This window comes from Mytilus galloprovincialis, chromosome 2 (genome assembly GCF_965363235.1).
Source record: "Mytilus galloprovincialis chromosome 2, xbMytGall1.hap1.1, whole genome shotgun sequence".
NCBI lineage: Eukaryota > Metazoa > Mollusca > Bivalvia > Mytilida > Mytilidae > Mytilus > Mytilus galloprovincialis.
The window spans coordinates 7,834,576-7,848,570 of NC_134839.1; the positions used below are offsets into that span (position 1 = coordinate 7,834,576).

At 32.3% G+C, this 13,995-nt stretch overlaps 2 protein-coding genes across 2 annotated transcripts in view; one reads left to right on the forward strand and one right to left on the reverse strand.

Moving 5' to 3' along the window:
* LOC143062798 (uncharacterized) overlaps window positions 1–13,995 on the forward strand; it is a 528,850-nt gene that overhangs the window by 201,121 nt on the left and 313,734 nt on the right. The window lies entirely within an intron of this gene.
* The window catches only part of LOC143062788 (protein unc-80 homolog), a 126,082-nt gene that overhangs the window by 47,836 nt on the left and 64,251 nt on the right, over window positions 1–13,995 (reverse strand). Inside the window, exons 38-47 of the mRNA XM_076234572.1 lie at window positions 13,563–13,670; window positions 9,960–10,070; window positions 9,479–9,636; window positions 8,123–8,242; window positions 4,871–5,081; window positions 4,261–4,340; window positions 3,536–3,659; window positions 2,813–2,852; window positions 2,014–2,069; window positions 280–453 (exon numbers count right to left, since the gene is read on the reverse strand). Coding sequence (XP_076090687.1) covers window positions 280–453; window positions 2,014–2,069; window positions 2,813–2,852; window positions 3,536–3,659; window positions 4,261–4,340; window positions 4,871–5,081; window positions 8,123–8,242; window positions 9,479–9,636; window positions 9,960–10,070; window positions 13,563–13,670 — 1,182 coding nt within the window. The remainder of the gene's footprint in view (window positions 1–279; window positions 454–2,013; window positions 2,070–2,812; window positions 2,853–3,535; window positions 3,660–4,260; window positions 4,341–4,870; window positions 5,082–8,122; window positions 8,243–9,478; window positions 9,637–9,959; window positions 10,071–13,562; window positions 13,671–13,995) is intronic.

The window sequence follows — 13,995 nt, forward strand, 5'->3', positions numbered from 1 at the left end:
GATCTACTTTCGTATACAACCGGATGTGACATACCATGATTTGGTAGTATTACAACATAATATGATTTAAATCATTCAATGTAATTCATGATCAGAATATTCAAAAATATTTTCATTTAACACACTCTTAACTCTCACATCTGGTCAACAGTTTTTTTAATTTGATTCTCAATTTGGTAATTCTTCATTGGTAAAATTTACCCCAAGAGCTTGCATTTGCATGGCCAATAGTTTGATAACAGCACTTCAGAATGATAGAGGTGTTGTATGAAAACTTACCCCCAGAGCCTGCATCTGCATGGCCACCAGTTTGATAACAGCACTACAGAATGATGGAGGTGTTGTATGACAGATCTGTTCACTACGCTGACTTCCCTGCATGGTCAGACTGTCGGGGAAAATAGGACCTCCTGGTCCACACAGTACTATACTTAGTAGGGCACTGACCAGTGTCTGAAGTGATATAGAATGGTTTGTTACAACAGAAAACATTTATCTGTTTAAAAATACTCTTTCAGTCTATCCAATAAATATTTTTACCCACAGCCTTTTTTGTGGTTGAAAAAAAAAACCCTTAATCTATGGTACAAAATCCCAAATTTAAGATAGCTGCCTCTACATCAACTAGAATACTTACCTGCGCATAAAAAATTGTAAAAGTATTTATGATTAATATTGTAATTTTAATTTTATATTCTTATCGCTAGTCAGCAATTCATGTTTTTCTTATAATTCACCATTATTCTGCTTTATTTTTTTCAAACTTTTGAATAGGGTGATATCATGCATGTATATTTGTACCAGGAGCAGTGAGTACACTGTAGATATCCTATAAACCTTTTAGGCTGACTATCTCAATCAAAGATGTCTACTTTTAGTGTTTTATTTGTAATAAAAAAGGAAGAGTTAATTTTTAAATCAAAATTCCTGAAGCCTCGTTAATCCAAGTCTGAAAATTTCTGATGACAAAAGAGTCTCATTTGTTATTTAAAATAGAGTATGTTATACAAACAAACAAAAAATTCAAAAGCTATGAAAAAATTTGGACAATATTTTTTTACTTTTAAAATCTTCCTTTAGTAAACACAAGCCAATTAGTAATTGGGCGGATATTTATGTGATACAATTAACAGATGATGATGGCAAATCTTTAAAAAAAATATTGTGAAAGGAAATTTAAATTCTTTTCATTTAAATATTATTTCACTTTTAGATCAAAATTAAAAAAATAAAACAACATTTGCTATATTTCACAATAATTTTACAAAATTAAACAGGTAAACAGACAACACTGCATGTCATAGGATTACATAAATGCACAACTCATACACAACTAAAACACAAATTAGTGACAACAATATAATATGTGGTCATTCAATTTGTATAACAGAAAAGACGTCCTATATCCACCATGTTGCACATATCTTATATATTCAAGGGCAATTATTTTTTAAACAAATATTTTTTGTTTACACCAAACTACAGAAAAAAGTTTAAATATTTCACTATTACTTTAATTATTTATTTTTTCATTTTTTAAAAATATCTATTGTTTTTTTGTTTTTTTATATCAGAAAAACAAAGTTTTTGTAAATCAGAAATTTTAAAGAAGAGTCAGGGTTTTAATTTTCTGAAACATAGAATTTATATAACTTTGATATATCTAGTCCTGCCATGCCTTAAAACTTTTCTAGATGCATCAGTTTGCCTGTACTTATAGAAGATTTTGTGGTGCATTATCTTTCATTTTTGAACAATCTATCTACATTATTTTGCTTATGCCAATGTATCAGAAATATATATGTTTTACAAAAACAGATCAAACATTCTGAAGAAGAGTAAGGATATAGCGTACACACTTACTTTCAAGTTTGTCATGCAGCATGCCTACCTAATTTTAATTTCAGACACATTATGAGGGATTATTTGACCATACATGCAGCAAACCTGCCTAATTTCAGACACACAGGGAAGGATATTTTGACCATGCAGCATGCCCACAATGCATTATACCTTCAGGTGTGGGAGGTGTGCAATATACTGAAATTTCCTCAGTGTAAGAAATACGCCTAAAATGAATAATTTAAATGTGCACAACATAAAAACAGGAAATTATATAAAATATCATTAAAGATAACAATTTAAATTATATATATATATATAGATAAGATTTATATATATATAGATAAGATTATTAAGGGCCACAATTGAATTAAAAAACACAATTTCATACAAAAATAGTGCTTTATTTTTATGTTTTGTAAAATTTATTTGTTGAAAGATTCTGAGATTCTGACAAAATGTTTACTACATGTATTTGCCTCATGTCTGTTTGCACTTTTATTAATTTACTTTAAAAATAATTTTGACAATTATGTTTCAGAAATCAATTTAAGCCAGGAATATTTGAAGCTATATAAATTATAACAAACCAGATGATCATACGGGAATAAAATATTGCAAGGGTTTGAAAAATTAAGGCCATTTTCCAAGAGGATAAAGGTTTGCAATAACTGCCCTTTTACATAAAAATATCTCTAGAAATGCAATAAGCCTATAGCTATACATGAGAGCAATAAAGCAAAACTTCAAAACTACCCTCAAAATTTGTATTTTTCACAAGATATTATACTACAGTATAAGAAAACTTAAAAGATATACAACTAATATAAGTAGCTACAAGACCTAAATATTTGCATCAATCTTTTTCTCAAATTTCTTAATAAAATACAATATTATGACATAAATTCAGATACTATATTAATAAATGTTTAATGTTCTGTATAATATTATATTTAATTTGACCACTGACCCTTCAATAAATTGGCAGCTGCATCCCAATCAGCTTGTCTCTGTAAGGAAAAATATTAAATTAACAATCATGTCTGTTTATTCGTTCAGTGTATGTTCACTTGTGTTATGTCTTTTGATTGAGTACAGCCATGTCAATTGATATTTTATTGTGTGTCTTTCTATGTTGTGATGTTACACTATAGTTTCTGAAAAGGGTGAAGGATTAGTACCATTAAAACTTTTAAACCCGCTGCAATTCTTTGCATCAGTCCTTATCAGTAATCTGATTTTCAGTAGTTGTGGTTTGTTGATGTGGTTCATAAGTGTTTCTCGTTTCCTGTTTTTTTTTTATATTGATTAGACTGTTGGTTTTCCCTTTTAAATTGTTTTGCACTTGTCATTTTTGGATCCCTTTATAGCTTGCTGTTCGGTGAGAACCAATGCTCTGTGTTGAAGATGGTACTTTGACTTCACATGGTTTACTTTTATAAATTATGACTTGGATGGAGAGTTGTCTCATTTTCACTCATACCACATCTTCTTATATCTATTTCCTTTTATTCTGTATTTTTTATATTTGGTCTATTTTGTCCACTATTCTTTATTGCAATTCTGTTAACACAATTCAGACCATATTTATGGAGAAGGATTACCTATATAGGCTTTGCCTGTTGCCCAATCCAATTCAATTCATTTGAATACAACACTGATAAAACTAAACCCTCATTATAGTACTAGTTACCCTCAAAGAAGACTTCTTTGATATCTTGTTAAACAATCTGTCAAGCCTCCTCAAGATCAAATTTAAACCAGGTCGAACAGCTTCTTGCTTCCAGTCAGTTATAGGAAGAATTTCTACCATATACCTGAAACATACATTAAACATATAGATTTCAAAGACATTTGTCAATAAAAAGAAAGAAATAGGGAGGACTGTACAATCAATGAGACAGTAACCCACCAACACAGCAAAACCAAAACAAGAGATTATGAATGCTTGAATGTGCACTACTGTTGAATTTCAGAATTTTGGGTCCAAAATGCTCTTCAACTTTATACTTGATATATATTTCATAAATTTTGATTTAACTGTCACTGATTTTTCTTTTGTAGAAGAAACACACATCTGGTTTACAAAATTTTAAGCCTGGTATTTATTATGAGTTTATAGAATGTGACACACATAAATTCTCTTGAGATTGATATTGATTTTATATGTGCGTGTTTGTGTAGGCTAACAGCAATATTCTGAAAGAGTGAAGAATGACGTCAATGTATAGCTACAGATTTGCACAGAAACTAATTGGTATTCTAGCAAATTTTCTAAAAAAAGGTATTTTTTTAGGTGATCAATTATGATTTTGTTAGGTGTTAAAAAAACTAGAATATATCTCACTAACTGCATAAAATTTGAAAAAAAGGTCAGTATTTACTTTTAAAAACTGGTACCAATTATATTATAAATACCTCTGAAGACCAGTACAACCCAAAGTTGCGGCATCATATGGAGCTAACTTTAACAAAGTGTTGGCAATTTCTGCAAGTCTCTGAAATCATTAAAACAACCCTTTTTTTTTATAGTACTATAAACATAAACAATGTCAGAGGGTCAAAACCTGAAATAACCCATAATATGCATAGTTTTTCCTGATGACAAAAATAGACATCAGCTTACAAATTTATAGAGAGTAACCTATCAAAATACATTGCATGTGATTCAGCTATCATAAAGTTTGGAGGTCTAGAATTAGTTTGCAATTTGGTGAGTTGGACATGCAGTAATGACAGTAAAATACCTGGACTGATCAAGGATTTTTGTAAGGGGACATAATTCCAAAAAGGTAAAGCTTTTAGCTACCTTTTGAAAACCATACTTTGACCTATAATGGTTTACTTTTACAAATTGTGACTTGGATGAAGAGATGTCTCATTGGCACTCATACCAAATCTCTTTTAATCTATTCTATGCTAAAAATTTAAATAAATCGTGAGAAAAATGAGTTTCTTTTCAGTTTGTGATGCATAAAATGGGGACATACCCTCTCTACGCCCTTTCCTTGATCAGCCATATACTTACATTATGAGATTTGGAGTCCAGAAGATCAGGAGGTCTGTATGAGGGGTCTGCCAGAATTCTACGTAATTCTTTCAGTCTCACTTGACAGGTGGAGTAGAAGTCTGCTATGACATTCAGGAGGAGGTCCCTTGGTTTACGGAAATCATTCTTCATATCTGTATCATCTAAGTCATGGACGTAAGTTTTCTTCCTTCCTTCCTCCATGTGACGACTATAAATAGTGTAATATATTCATGAAAAAGATATAATTTTTGTCAAGATACAGTTATAATTATAACTCTTTTCAAAATCAGTCACAAACAATTATGCAGGATTAGGCCCACTTAACTATTTTCAATTAATAAAAAAAGCTGTTTAAATTAACATATCCATTCATTAGAAACAATCAAGGCAAAAAGTAAAGACAGCCCAAAGATCAAAATCAATGTATATATGTAGGACTCTAAAGTGCGATGGTACTCTAAAGTGCGATGGTAACGCTAAAGTGCGATGGTCTACGCTAAAGTACGATGGTGTCTCACGCTAAAGTGCAATGGTTGTTTGTTTCTCTAAAGTACGATGGTATATCACGCTAAAGTGCGAAGGACCAATAGGGTAATCCATTTGTCTCTTTTTGGAACAATAAAATATGTTTAAACTAATAGGGTAAGGTTCTAGGGCTTTATAAAAAACGTTAAAGAACACTCAATGTAAAAATAGTCCTTTTGTATAATCTAGTATTATATAAGGTATACCATATGTGAAAGGCATTATAATTTAACAATAGTTTGAAGTGAATTATTCTAAAAGACCGACCACGTAATAATTGCTAAAAATGTAATTTAGGTGGCACAGAATACTATATTTCTTGTACTAGTCAATGATTTTTTTACAATTTGGGCGTATTTACAAATATTGTGATAATTGGTGTAGCTTGCCGTTCACACGTAGTCTATCACTTATTGGAACACCTCCCCTTACGATCGTCCTTATAGTTGAAGATACAAAATGTAATTATTATCGGAACATGTAACATTTATTTGTTTAATTTAAATGACAGAGAAAGGCGATGTTTGCCGAGCTTAATTTAAGCCTTTTTTGTAGCGACTACACATCCATGTTATATTATCCTGCAATGTGCATGCTAACGTTTTAGCCGACAGTTTTAATTTACGCATGAAAACATGTCCCTTTATTTTGCCGACTTTGCTTTTCAATAAGAGCGACTACATTTTAACGGAGACCGCACAATAAACTGCAACAAAAACAATGATTAAATGCATCCATTCGCATCCAATAAAAGCAGTATACAGGATATCTATGCAAATACTACTTGTATCGACAGGACTATAGTAAAACGGTCGACAGCAGGATATAAGTTCTTCTTCAAGCCACCAAAATAAAACACCTTTGCTTTAGCCGACAAAGCACGGTTTGGTTTAAATTAATTAAGTCATTGACATTTGGTTTAAAAGTTTTTAATCAAATGTCTGTAGTTTATTTTCCGGTGTGTTAATTTTTAGTTTGTATAAACAACTGTTAACGTCATAATCCAACTACATTTCTTACGTCTTTACTTTCGCGGACCATCGCACTTTAGCGTATGGAAGCATCGCACTTTAGCGTATACCATCGCACTTTAGCGTGACCATCGTACTTTAGCGTCCCCATCGCACTTTAGAGTCCTACATATATACTGTGGATTTATTTATTTTCTTGGGTATCAATTTTTTGTGGATAGAGAACAATTGACTTTAAAGGACAATAACTCCTTAGGGGGTCAATTGACCATTTTGGTCATGTTGACTTATTTTTAGGGCTTACTTTGCTGTACATTCGGGCCAGGTGAGCTAATAATATTCAAGATAATAACCAAAAACAGCAAAATGTCCTTAAAATTACCAATTCAGGGGCAGCAACCCAACAACAGAATGTCCGATTCATCTGAAAAATTTTAGGGCAGATAGATCTTGACCTGATAAACAATTATACCCCGTGTCAGATTTGCTCTAAATGCTTTGATTTCAGAAATATAAGCCAAAATCTACATTTTACCCCTATGTTTGATTTTTTAGCCATGGCGGCAATCTTGGTTGGTTGGCCGGGTCACCGGACACATTTTTTAAACTAGATACCCCAAAGATGATTGTGGCCAAGTTTGGTTAAATTTGACCAAGTAGTTTCAGAGGAGATTTTTGTAAAAGTTAACAGACGAAGCCCACGGACGAAGAACACAAAGTGATGAAAACAGCTCACTTGGCCCTTCAAGCTAGGTGAGCTAAAAATTGGATATGTAATTCGTGGATTTCTTTTTGATTTAGGAGATCATATAAACTCCTTGGTTTGATCAATAATAAAACAAAACAAAAAACAAGGAATTCATTGAAAAAATTTGAATTGTCAAAATCCTCACTTGGTCATTCTGGGTTAAAGTGTTCATTTATAACTTTGATTACAATAATGAACAGAGACAACTAATTATTTGTTTGTTTTACAATTTATAAATTCTTGTCTGAATTCTATAAGGCATTCAAAACTTTATGATTGAAAGCTCATTTCCCTAATCACGATATAATAAACAGGGATATAAGTAAAAGGTGTGAAAATAAATGTTCCTGTCATAAACAATATTACCTATGGGCAATATCCCCATATTATCCTATTGATTTTTAATCACTTGTAAACCAAACTATGACACGGTAATTAACAACTTGCAGTTATTTTCCATGAACAGTTTTAATCAATTTTAAAAAGTAAATTATCACTCATATTCGATATATTTATTATAGATTTAATCAAAATACTTGTATCTTCTTTCAATAAAAAACACCTGTTATATTACAATTTTTATCGCTAGTCAACACTATACTAGAACTGCATAACATAACCGGAAATAAAAATCCAACTCCATACACATTTCTCCGGATTATTCTTCGTTGAATTCTTCAATTTGTGGTTCGCTGTGACCCACGAAACTCATGAAAATTGGTATACCACAAACAAAAATGAATTCACAGTACATTGGGATCTAACTTATTAACGAATGCTTGGATCAATGACTTAATTAAGCACTATTTCTTAAAACTGCATAAGATTGCTACTGCAGTATGAAAATAACAAATCTAAATTTTGAATCAATCGAGAAAAAGGATTATGTATTCATAAATAAATGTTGTTATCATTAAATATAATCATACAAATTTAATTGAAAGTTCTCACAAAAATGTTACCAATCATTTACTCCTATACTAATTAAACCTATCCAAATCCTACCTTGCATGTGAATCCTCTCTGTCATCATAATAACTAGTGCCACCTAGTGGGGAATGATTGCTTTGAACCTTAGCTGAAGACTTTTCCAAGTCAAACTGTCTTTGTGGAAGACTCATGTTTCTGAAATCAACAGTAAGTTTTTTTAATAAAAAGATACAGATTTCATAAAACTCATATAAAAGTCACACACACTAAACAGCATAAATGGGGCAATATGCATACTTGTTTCTCCATAGCCTATGATAGGCGGTAATGGTAACATTTTCTTCTGTTGCTCAGCCCAAACTTGTATATGTATGATGGCTTGTTTCGAAGCTGAGACATTTTTACATATATGGTTAAATTTTCGGGGTACAAAGTGTGATTCATTTTTCCGTAAATTAGCATACCCCGAAAATCTTTTTTTGATGCAGCTCTTCATGGTAAAAAGTCCCTTTTTTCACACAATAATTTCTTTGAAAATTTAATACTTTGAATACATATAATAACTACATAGTTTTTACACATTTATTCTAAGGTTCTATACTTTCCAGATCAACACAAATGGTTAAGCTCAGTCACTTGTTAAAAATTGAAACATGTCCAATATCACTAAACAGATATTTTTTTGTTTACAAACAACTTTTGTGTTCCTCAATCGGAGGCGCATTAGGGATATTGTTCCAAATGTGAGATTCAAAGATAGACTTGGATGAAAGAAATTATACAATGTAGCTCAGTTTTTCTACCCTGATATATTGATACAGCGAAACAAAAGTTAAACTAGTAACAAGCTTTGATGATTTTTTCTTTGATATGAAAGAGCAAATATTGTAATTGCAGGTGACATAAACATTTGCACTTAGTGCAGAAAAAATTGGTAGATTAATGCTATTTTTAATATTGCACTTGCAATCAAATTTTCCAGGCATAATTTATTAAATCTCTTTAGCATTGCAGGACAGACAATGCAGGAAGTTTTTCATTCTCATTCATTTTAATCAATGATTTTTTTCTTCAAAATCCATATTTCAAAAACAGACAAACTTCCACCGTGCCAACTATCCTGATTTACAGGGGATATACCACTGAGAGGTGTTGACTTGAAATTTGGAATTGTTTATTAATACATTAACTGTACACCTCAAAACAGTCATTTAAATGAGTCAAAAGGGTATTTAATCAGTTCCACATATATACTCATTCAAACAATGTTTTTGTAGATTAAAAACACTTATGGTTATATAAGAGGAGTATTAGTCCTTTCATGCTAAAATTCCCTTATGGAAATTTTGAAAAGTTGGTAGGTATGTTCTTCCAGCAAACAAAAATAAAGATATTTTAAGTGCTCACTTAAGGTCATAACCTCTGACCTACCTGGTGAAGAATTCACTACAGCATAGTAAAGCCTTAATAGATATAGCTATGTTAGAAATAACAGTGATTTCTGATCTGGCAGCTGGTGGGTTGTCTCTCTGATTCGTGTCCTTCTTTAAATGACTTAGATATCTTGGTATTAATACTTCTAGTATTTTCTGTAAAAAAAAATGTGTTTCACAATGAATATATTTTCATGAACTTGAACCCAAGAAGAAAAAAAAGGTCTTTCCAGATATTTTGCTCATTTTTAAATCAACACTTTTTTTTCAATATTTACTATTTTTACACTGAAATACTTCTAAGAAATTGATAAACATACAGATTTGAGAATTTGATGGAAAGATATCATTACATATGTTTTATCTTTTGACTATATCATTGTATAAAGACAATACTGGGAAGATATTTGTTAAGACAAAATTAAAGGACATCATATATTTTGTATCCAAAAAACCAGACAAAGAAAATAAATACAAACCAGCATCTGAACACTCCTAAAGGAGTCTGGAGCATATGCTATCACTGTAACACACATATTTATTACATCTATCATAGCAAGCCTATCGGGGTCATTCTCATAACAGAAATCCTGAAATACACGATATATACATAATACATAAAAGTTCATTACATCCATCCAACAAAAGATTGAGCAATATGATACCTAACTTGAAAACGAGGGGTAACCTTAAAGAGGGGCAAAAGATACAGAAGACATTCAAACTCACAGATAAAAAAATCAAAGCGCTGTAAGCGCTGAAGGCAGTTAACCAAAAACCCAAGGCAACCGTAATTATGAAAACTGTGGCAATGTTGCCTCAACATTAAACATTCATATATAGTACATTCATGTTTATCTAATGATTTATTTATTAAGGCAAATAATTTATATGTTATCAAGGTTTCAAAAGCAATGCATATATCAATGTATATTTTTTATGGTGAGTCTGCAGTGGTACAAGTTCCCAATGATTGCAGTTGTTCTACTTGGTAGTTAACCTTGGTTTTATTTGACTGCTAGAAGTTCAATTTGGCGTAGTATGAACATGTAATAGTATGAATGGACTGGTTTCCCTGGAAAGAAACTGAGTTTGTGTTCTATAGTACAAAAGTTATGAGACACGAATCAGACAAATGTTCACTACAACAGGGATCAAAGATGAGGTCTGACTGACTTGCCCATAGTAAATGTAAATGATTTGTTATTTTGTCCCATACATAATATATATAATTTAGGGGTGGGGATCTCAACGGTTTTCAAGTTCTCAAACAGGTAGGGGTAGGCAGAGGATTAAGGGGGCAGGGCCCCCCCCCCACTTTTTGGGAAAAAATTTGGTTGCTTATATAGGGAATCACTGGAGCGGGCCCCTCTTAGGTCAGTCAGTGGGCCCCACTTATGAAAAAATCTGGATCCGCCACTGGGGGTAGGGTGACCCTAGGGACTTCCCCTACATTTCATTTTATTTGTTATATTGTCCCATACATGTATATATATGGTTTAGGGGTGGGGGTCTCATTGGTTTCCAAGTTCTCAAACAGGAAGGGTAGGGTGACCCAAGGGACTCCCCTATATTTCATTTAATTAGTTATATTGATCCATACATGAATATATATTGTTTTGGTGTGGGGATCTCGACCGTTTCCAAGTTCTCAAACAGGAGGGTTGGGATGACCACAGGGACTTCCCTTATATTTCATTTGATTTGTTATATTGTCCCATACACGAGTATATATGGTTTAGGGGTAAGGATCTTGACCATTTCCAAGTTCTCAAACAGGAGGGTGAACAATGACCTCAGGGACTCCCCTATCTTTCATCTGATTTGTTATATTGTCCCATACATGAATATATATGGTTTAGGGATGGGGATCTCAACCATTTTTAAATTCTAAAACAGGAGGGGTGGGGTGACCCCTAGCGACTCTTCCTATATTTCATTTGATTTTTCATATTGTCACAAACATGAATATATATGGTTAAGGGGTGTGGATCTCGACTGTTTCCAAGTTCTCAAACAGGAAGGGGTGGGGAAACTCCAGGGACACCCCTATATTTCATTTTTTATTTATTATATTGTCCTATACTTGAATATATGCAGGGGCAGATTCCGACGGGGGAGGGTTGCGGGCTTGCATCCCCCTTAAATTTGCAAAGCATGGGTTGTTCTCAGCTTAATAAAGAAAATTCCGATAATTTTACCTCAATTTTTTTTATAGCCTTGCTCTGCTCGGCGAAAATTTAAGTTTGCGCCCCTCCTAACCTAAAATCCTGGATCTGCCCCTCATATGGTTTAGGGGTGGGGAGCTCGACCGTTTCCAAGTTATCAAACAGGAGGGGGAAGAGTGGCCCAAAGAATGCCACCTATATATCATATGATTTACTTACATTAAGGTATATATAATATAGTTGCATTATTTGTGAAAATAAAGAATGAAACTTTCAGGTACTTGACCCTTCAAAATTGAGAAAAAAACAAATAACTCCTCGAAATTGCAGCAATATGTTTACACTTTAAAAGCATCTCACATGCATTATCATCATTTATCATTTATAAAGAAAATTTAGACTGTGACCATGAACATGAACATGTATATTGTTATATATACTGTTCCCAGCTGTCACGTTGTACTGGATTTTTAAATTAAAATTTATCAAAAAGTAATTTTTAGTTTCTGTCTGAATAAAATATTTTTTCTGCTTCTTCTTTCTTTTACATATATCTTTTGGTTTACAATAATTATATTCATTTACCATGCATAGATGTATTTTTTCACCTGCTTGGATTTATTTTGTAAATGATCGTCAAACCCGGAATTACCCTTATCCGCTTCCGGAATCGGATCCGATTTTGTAAAATTTTGTCTTCACGGCCGCCATTGTTATGTGTTTACAATGTTGTTTTTGTCAATCAGATACGATTTTACTCGAATTTATACAATATTTGTCGGCGATTTCTGTATAAAGCTAGCGGTTGAACAAAATGAACATCGCCGTCATGAATAATAATGATAAAAATAAGTTTTTAGTTCGTTTAATTGGAGACTTTGGTGAACATCGGGTGAACATGGTGAAAAGGTTTGCAAAGTAATTTCTTATTTTCTTTCAAATGTAAGGCGACTACGTCGGGCGTAGCTAGAAACCAACTATCCTAGTCGAAATTCCGCTTGCAAAAGTGGAAGGTCTCGGACCACCGCTAATTTGTACACCTGCCTCCAAATTGAAAAGCTACGAAAATTTCTTTTTCTAATTTGAAATTGCCGCCAACAGCATGAACAGTTGAATTATATAATAGACTACTGACGTAGTTGTACTACGTATTGATGACAAACAATATTCCTACGACTTTTGTCATTTGGGAAATCTAAACTGCTTGTCTTCAGAGATTTTCGGCGATTAAATATTTCATACAATTGTTCTTTGACATCTTAGCTAAAAGCACAAGTCATAATGAACTACACAAGGATTTTTAATAAGCACTACTTCCTATGTGTAACTTTAAAACTTTTGGATAAATCGACGATCATTTAAGGTTTTTCTGGTCATTTTTTTTGTAATCCAGAATAAAAAGTATTAAAAAAGTGTTCAATTAGTTATATATAACATAGTAACAAGCTAGATAATAACAATGGCAAGTATTTCAGGATTTATTGGGTAGAACACAAATCTAGGGTGCTCGCATAATGCAGCTTAACTGCATAAAAATCATGCAATATTGCTACTGGACAGATGATGTCCTCAGGGACAAAATGTCCACAAGCAAAGACATTGACCCAGTGTTCTGGATGGATAAATAGTTCCTACTCTACTAGTGTCAACTTTTAGGATAATCATGACAAGTAAATTTCATTATAATTGGTCAAATTCAGTGATCTGTCTGGGAAACAAATTATGCTTTACAATATAAATTTCTAATTAATAAATTTTTCAACACTGCTAAATCAGGAGATGCTTGATAAGCCCTTTCCCTTAAATTCCAGTTTTTATAACTTCTCATAAAAAATTCTGCATGCTTGGCAGAGAAGCTAACTGTACCATCAAGAAAACAAGGGGAAAAATCAACAGCATCAAATATAAACTTACCAAAGCTTTCAAAGGTTTTTCACTTTGAACTAAATCTAGAACACATAAGTTATCAGGGCAGTCTTTCCCTAGTGACATGAGTAGCTCAAACAAACAGTCTGGTTGAATCTGTAATTATGCATATTGGTACAATATATTCAGAAATTATTGCAATGTTTTATAATCAATGAAAAAAATGCAGGTTATAATCACAATAATTTAAACTTGCATTTGAAATTTTTACATGAATTAAACAAGATTTTTTCAATATGGCAAAAAATAAAATCACATTTTAGTCTAATTTCACAAAATTGCAATAATAAATGCATGCAAAAATTTCTGAATTTACAGTAGTTGTTTTAACAACATATGGTATAGAGGTGCTGAGAAAAACTTTGTCTTTGAAATAGTCTATTCATAGACAGAGTGTACATTCCAATACTAAGTACTTGTA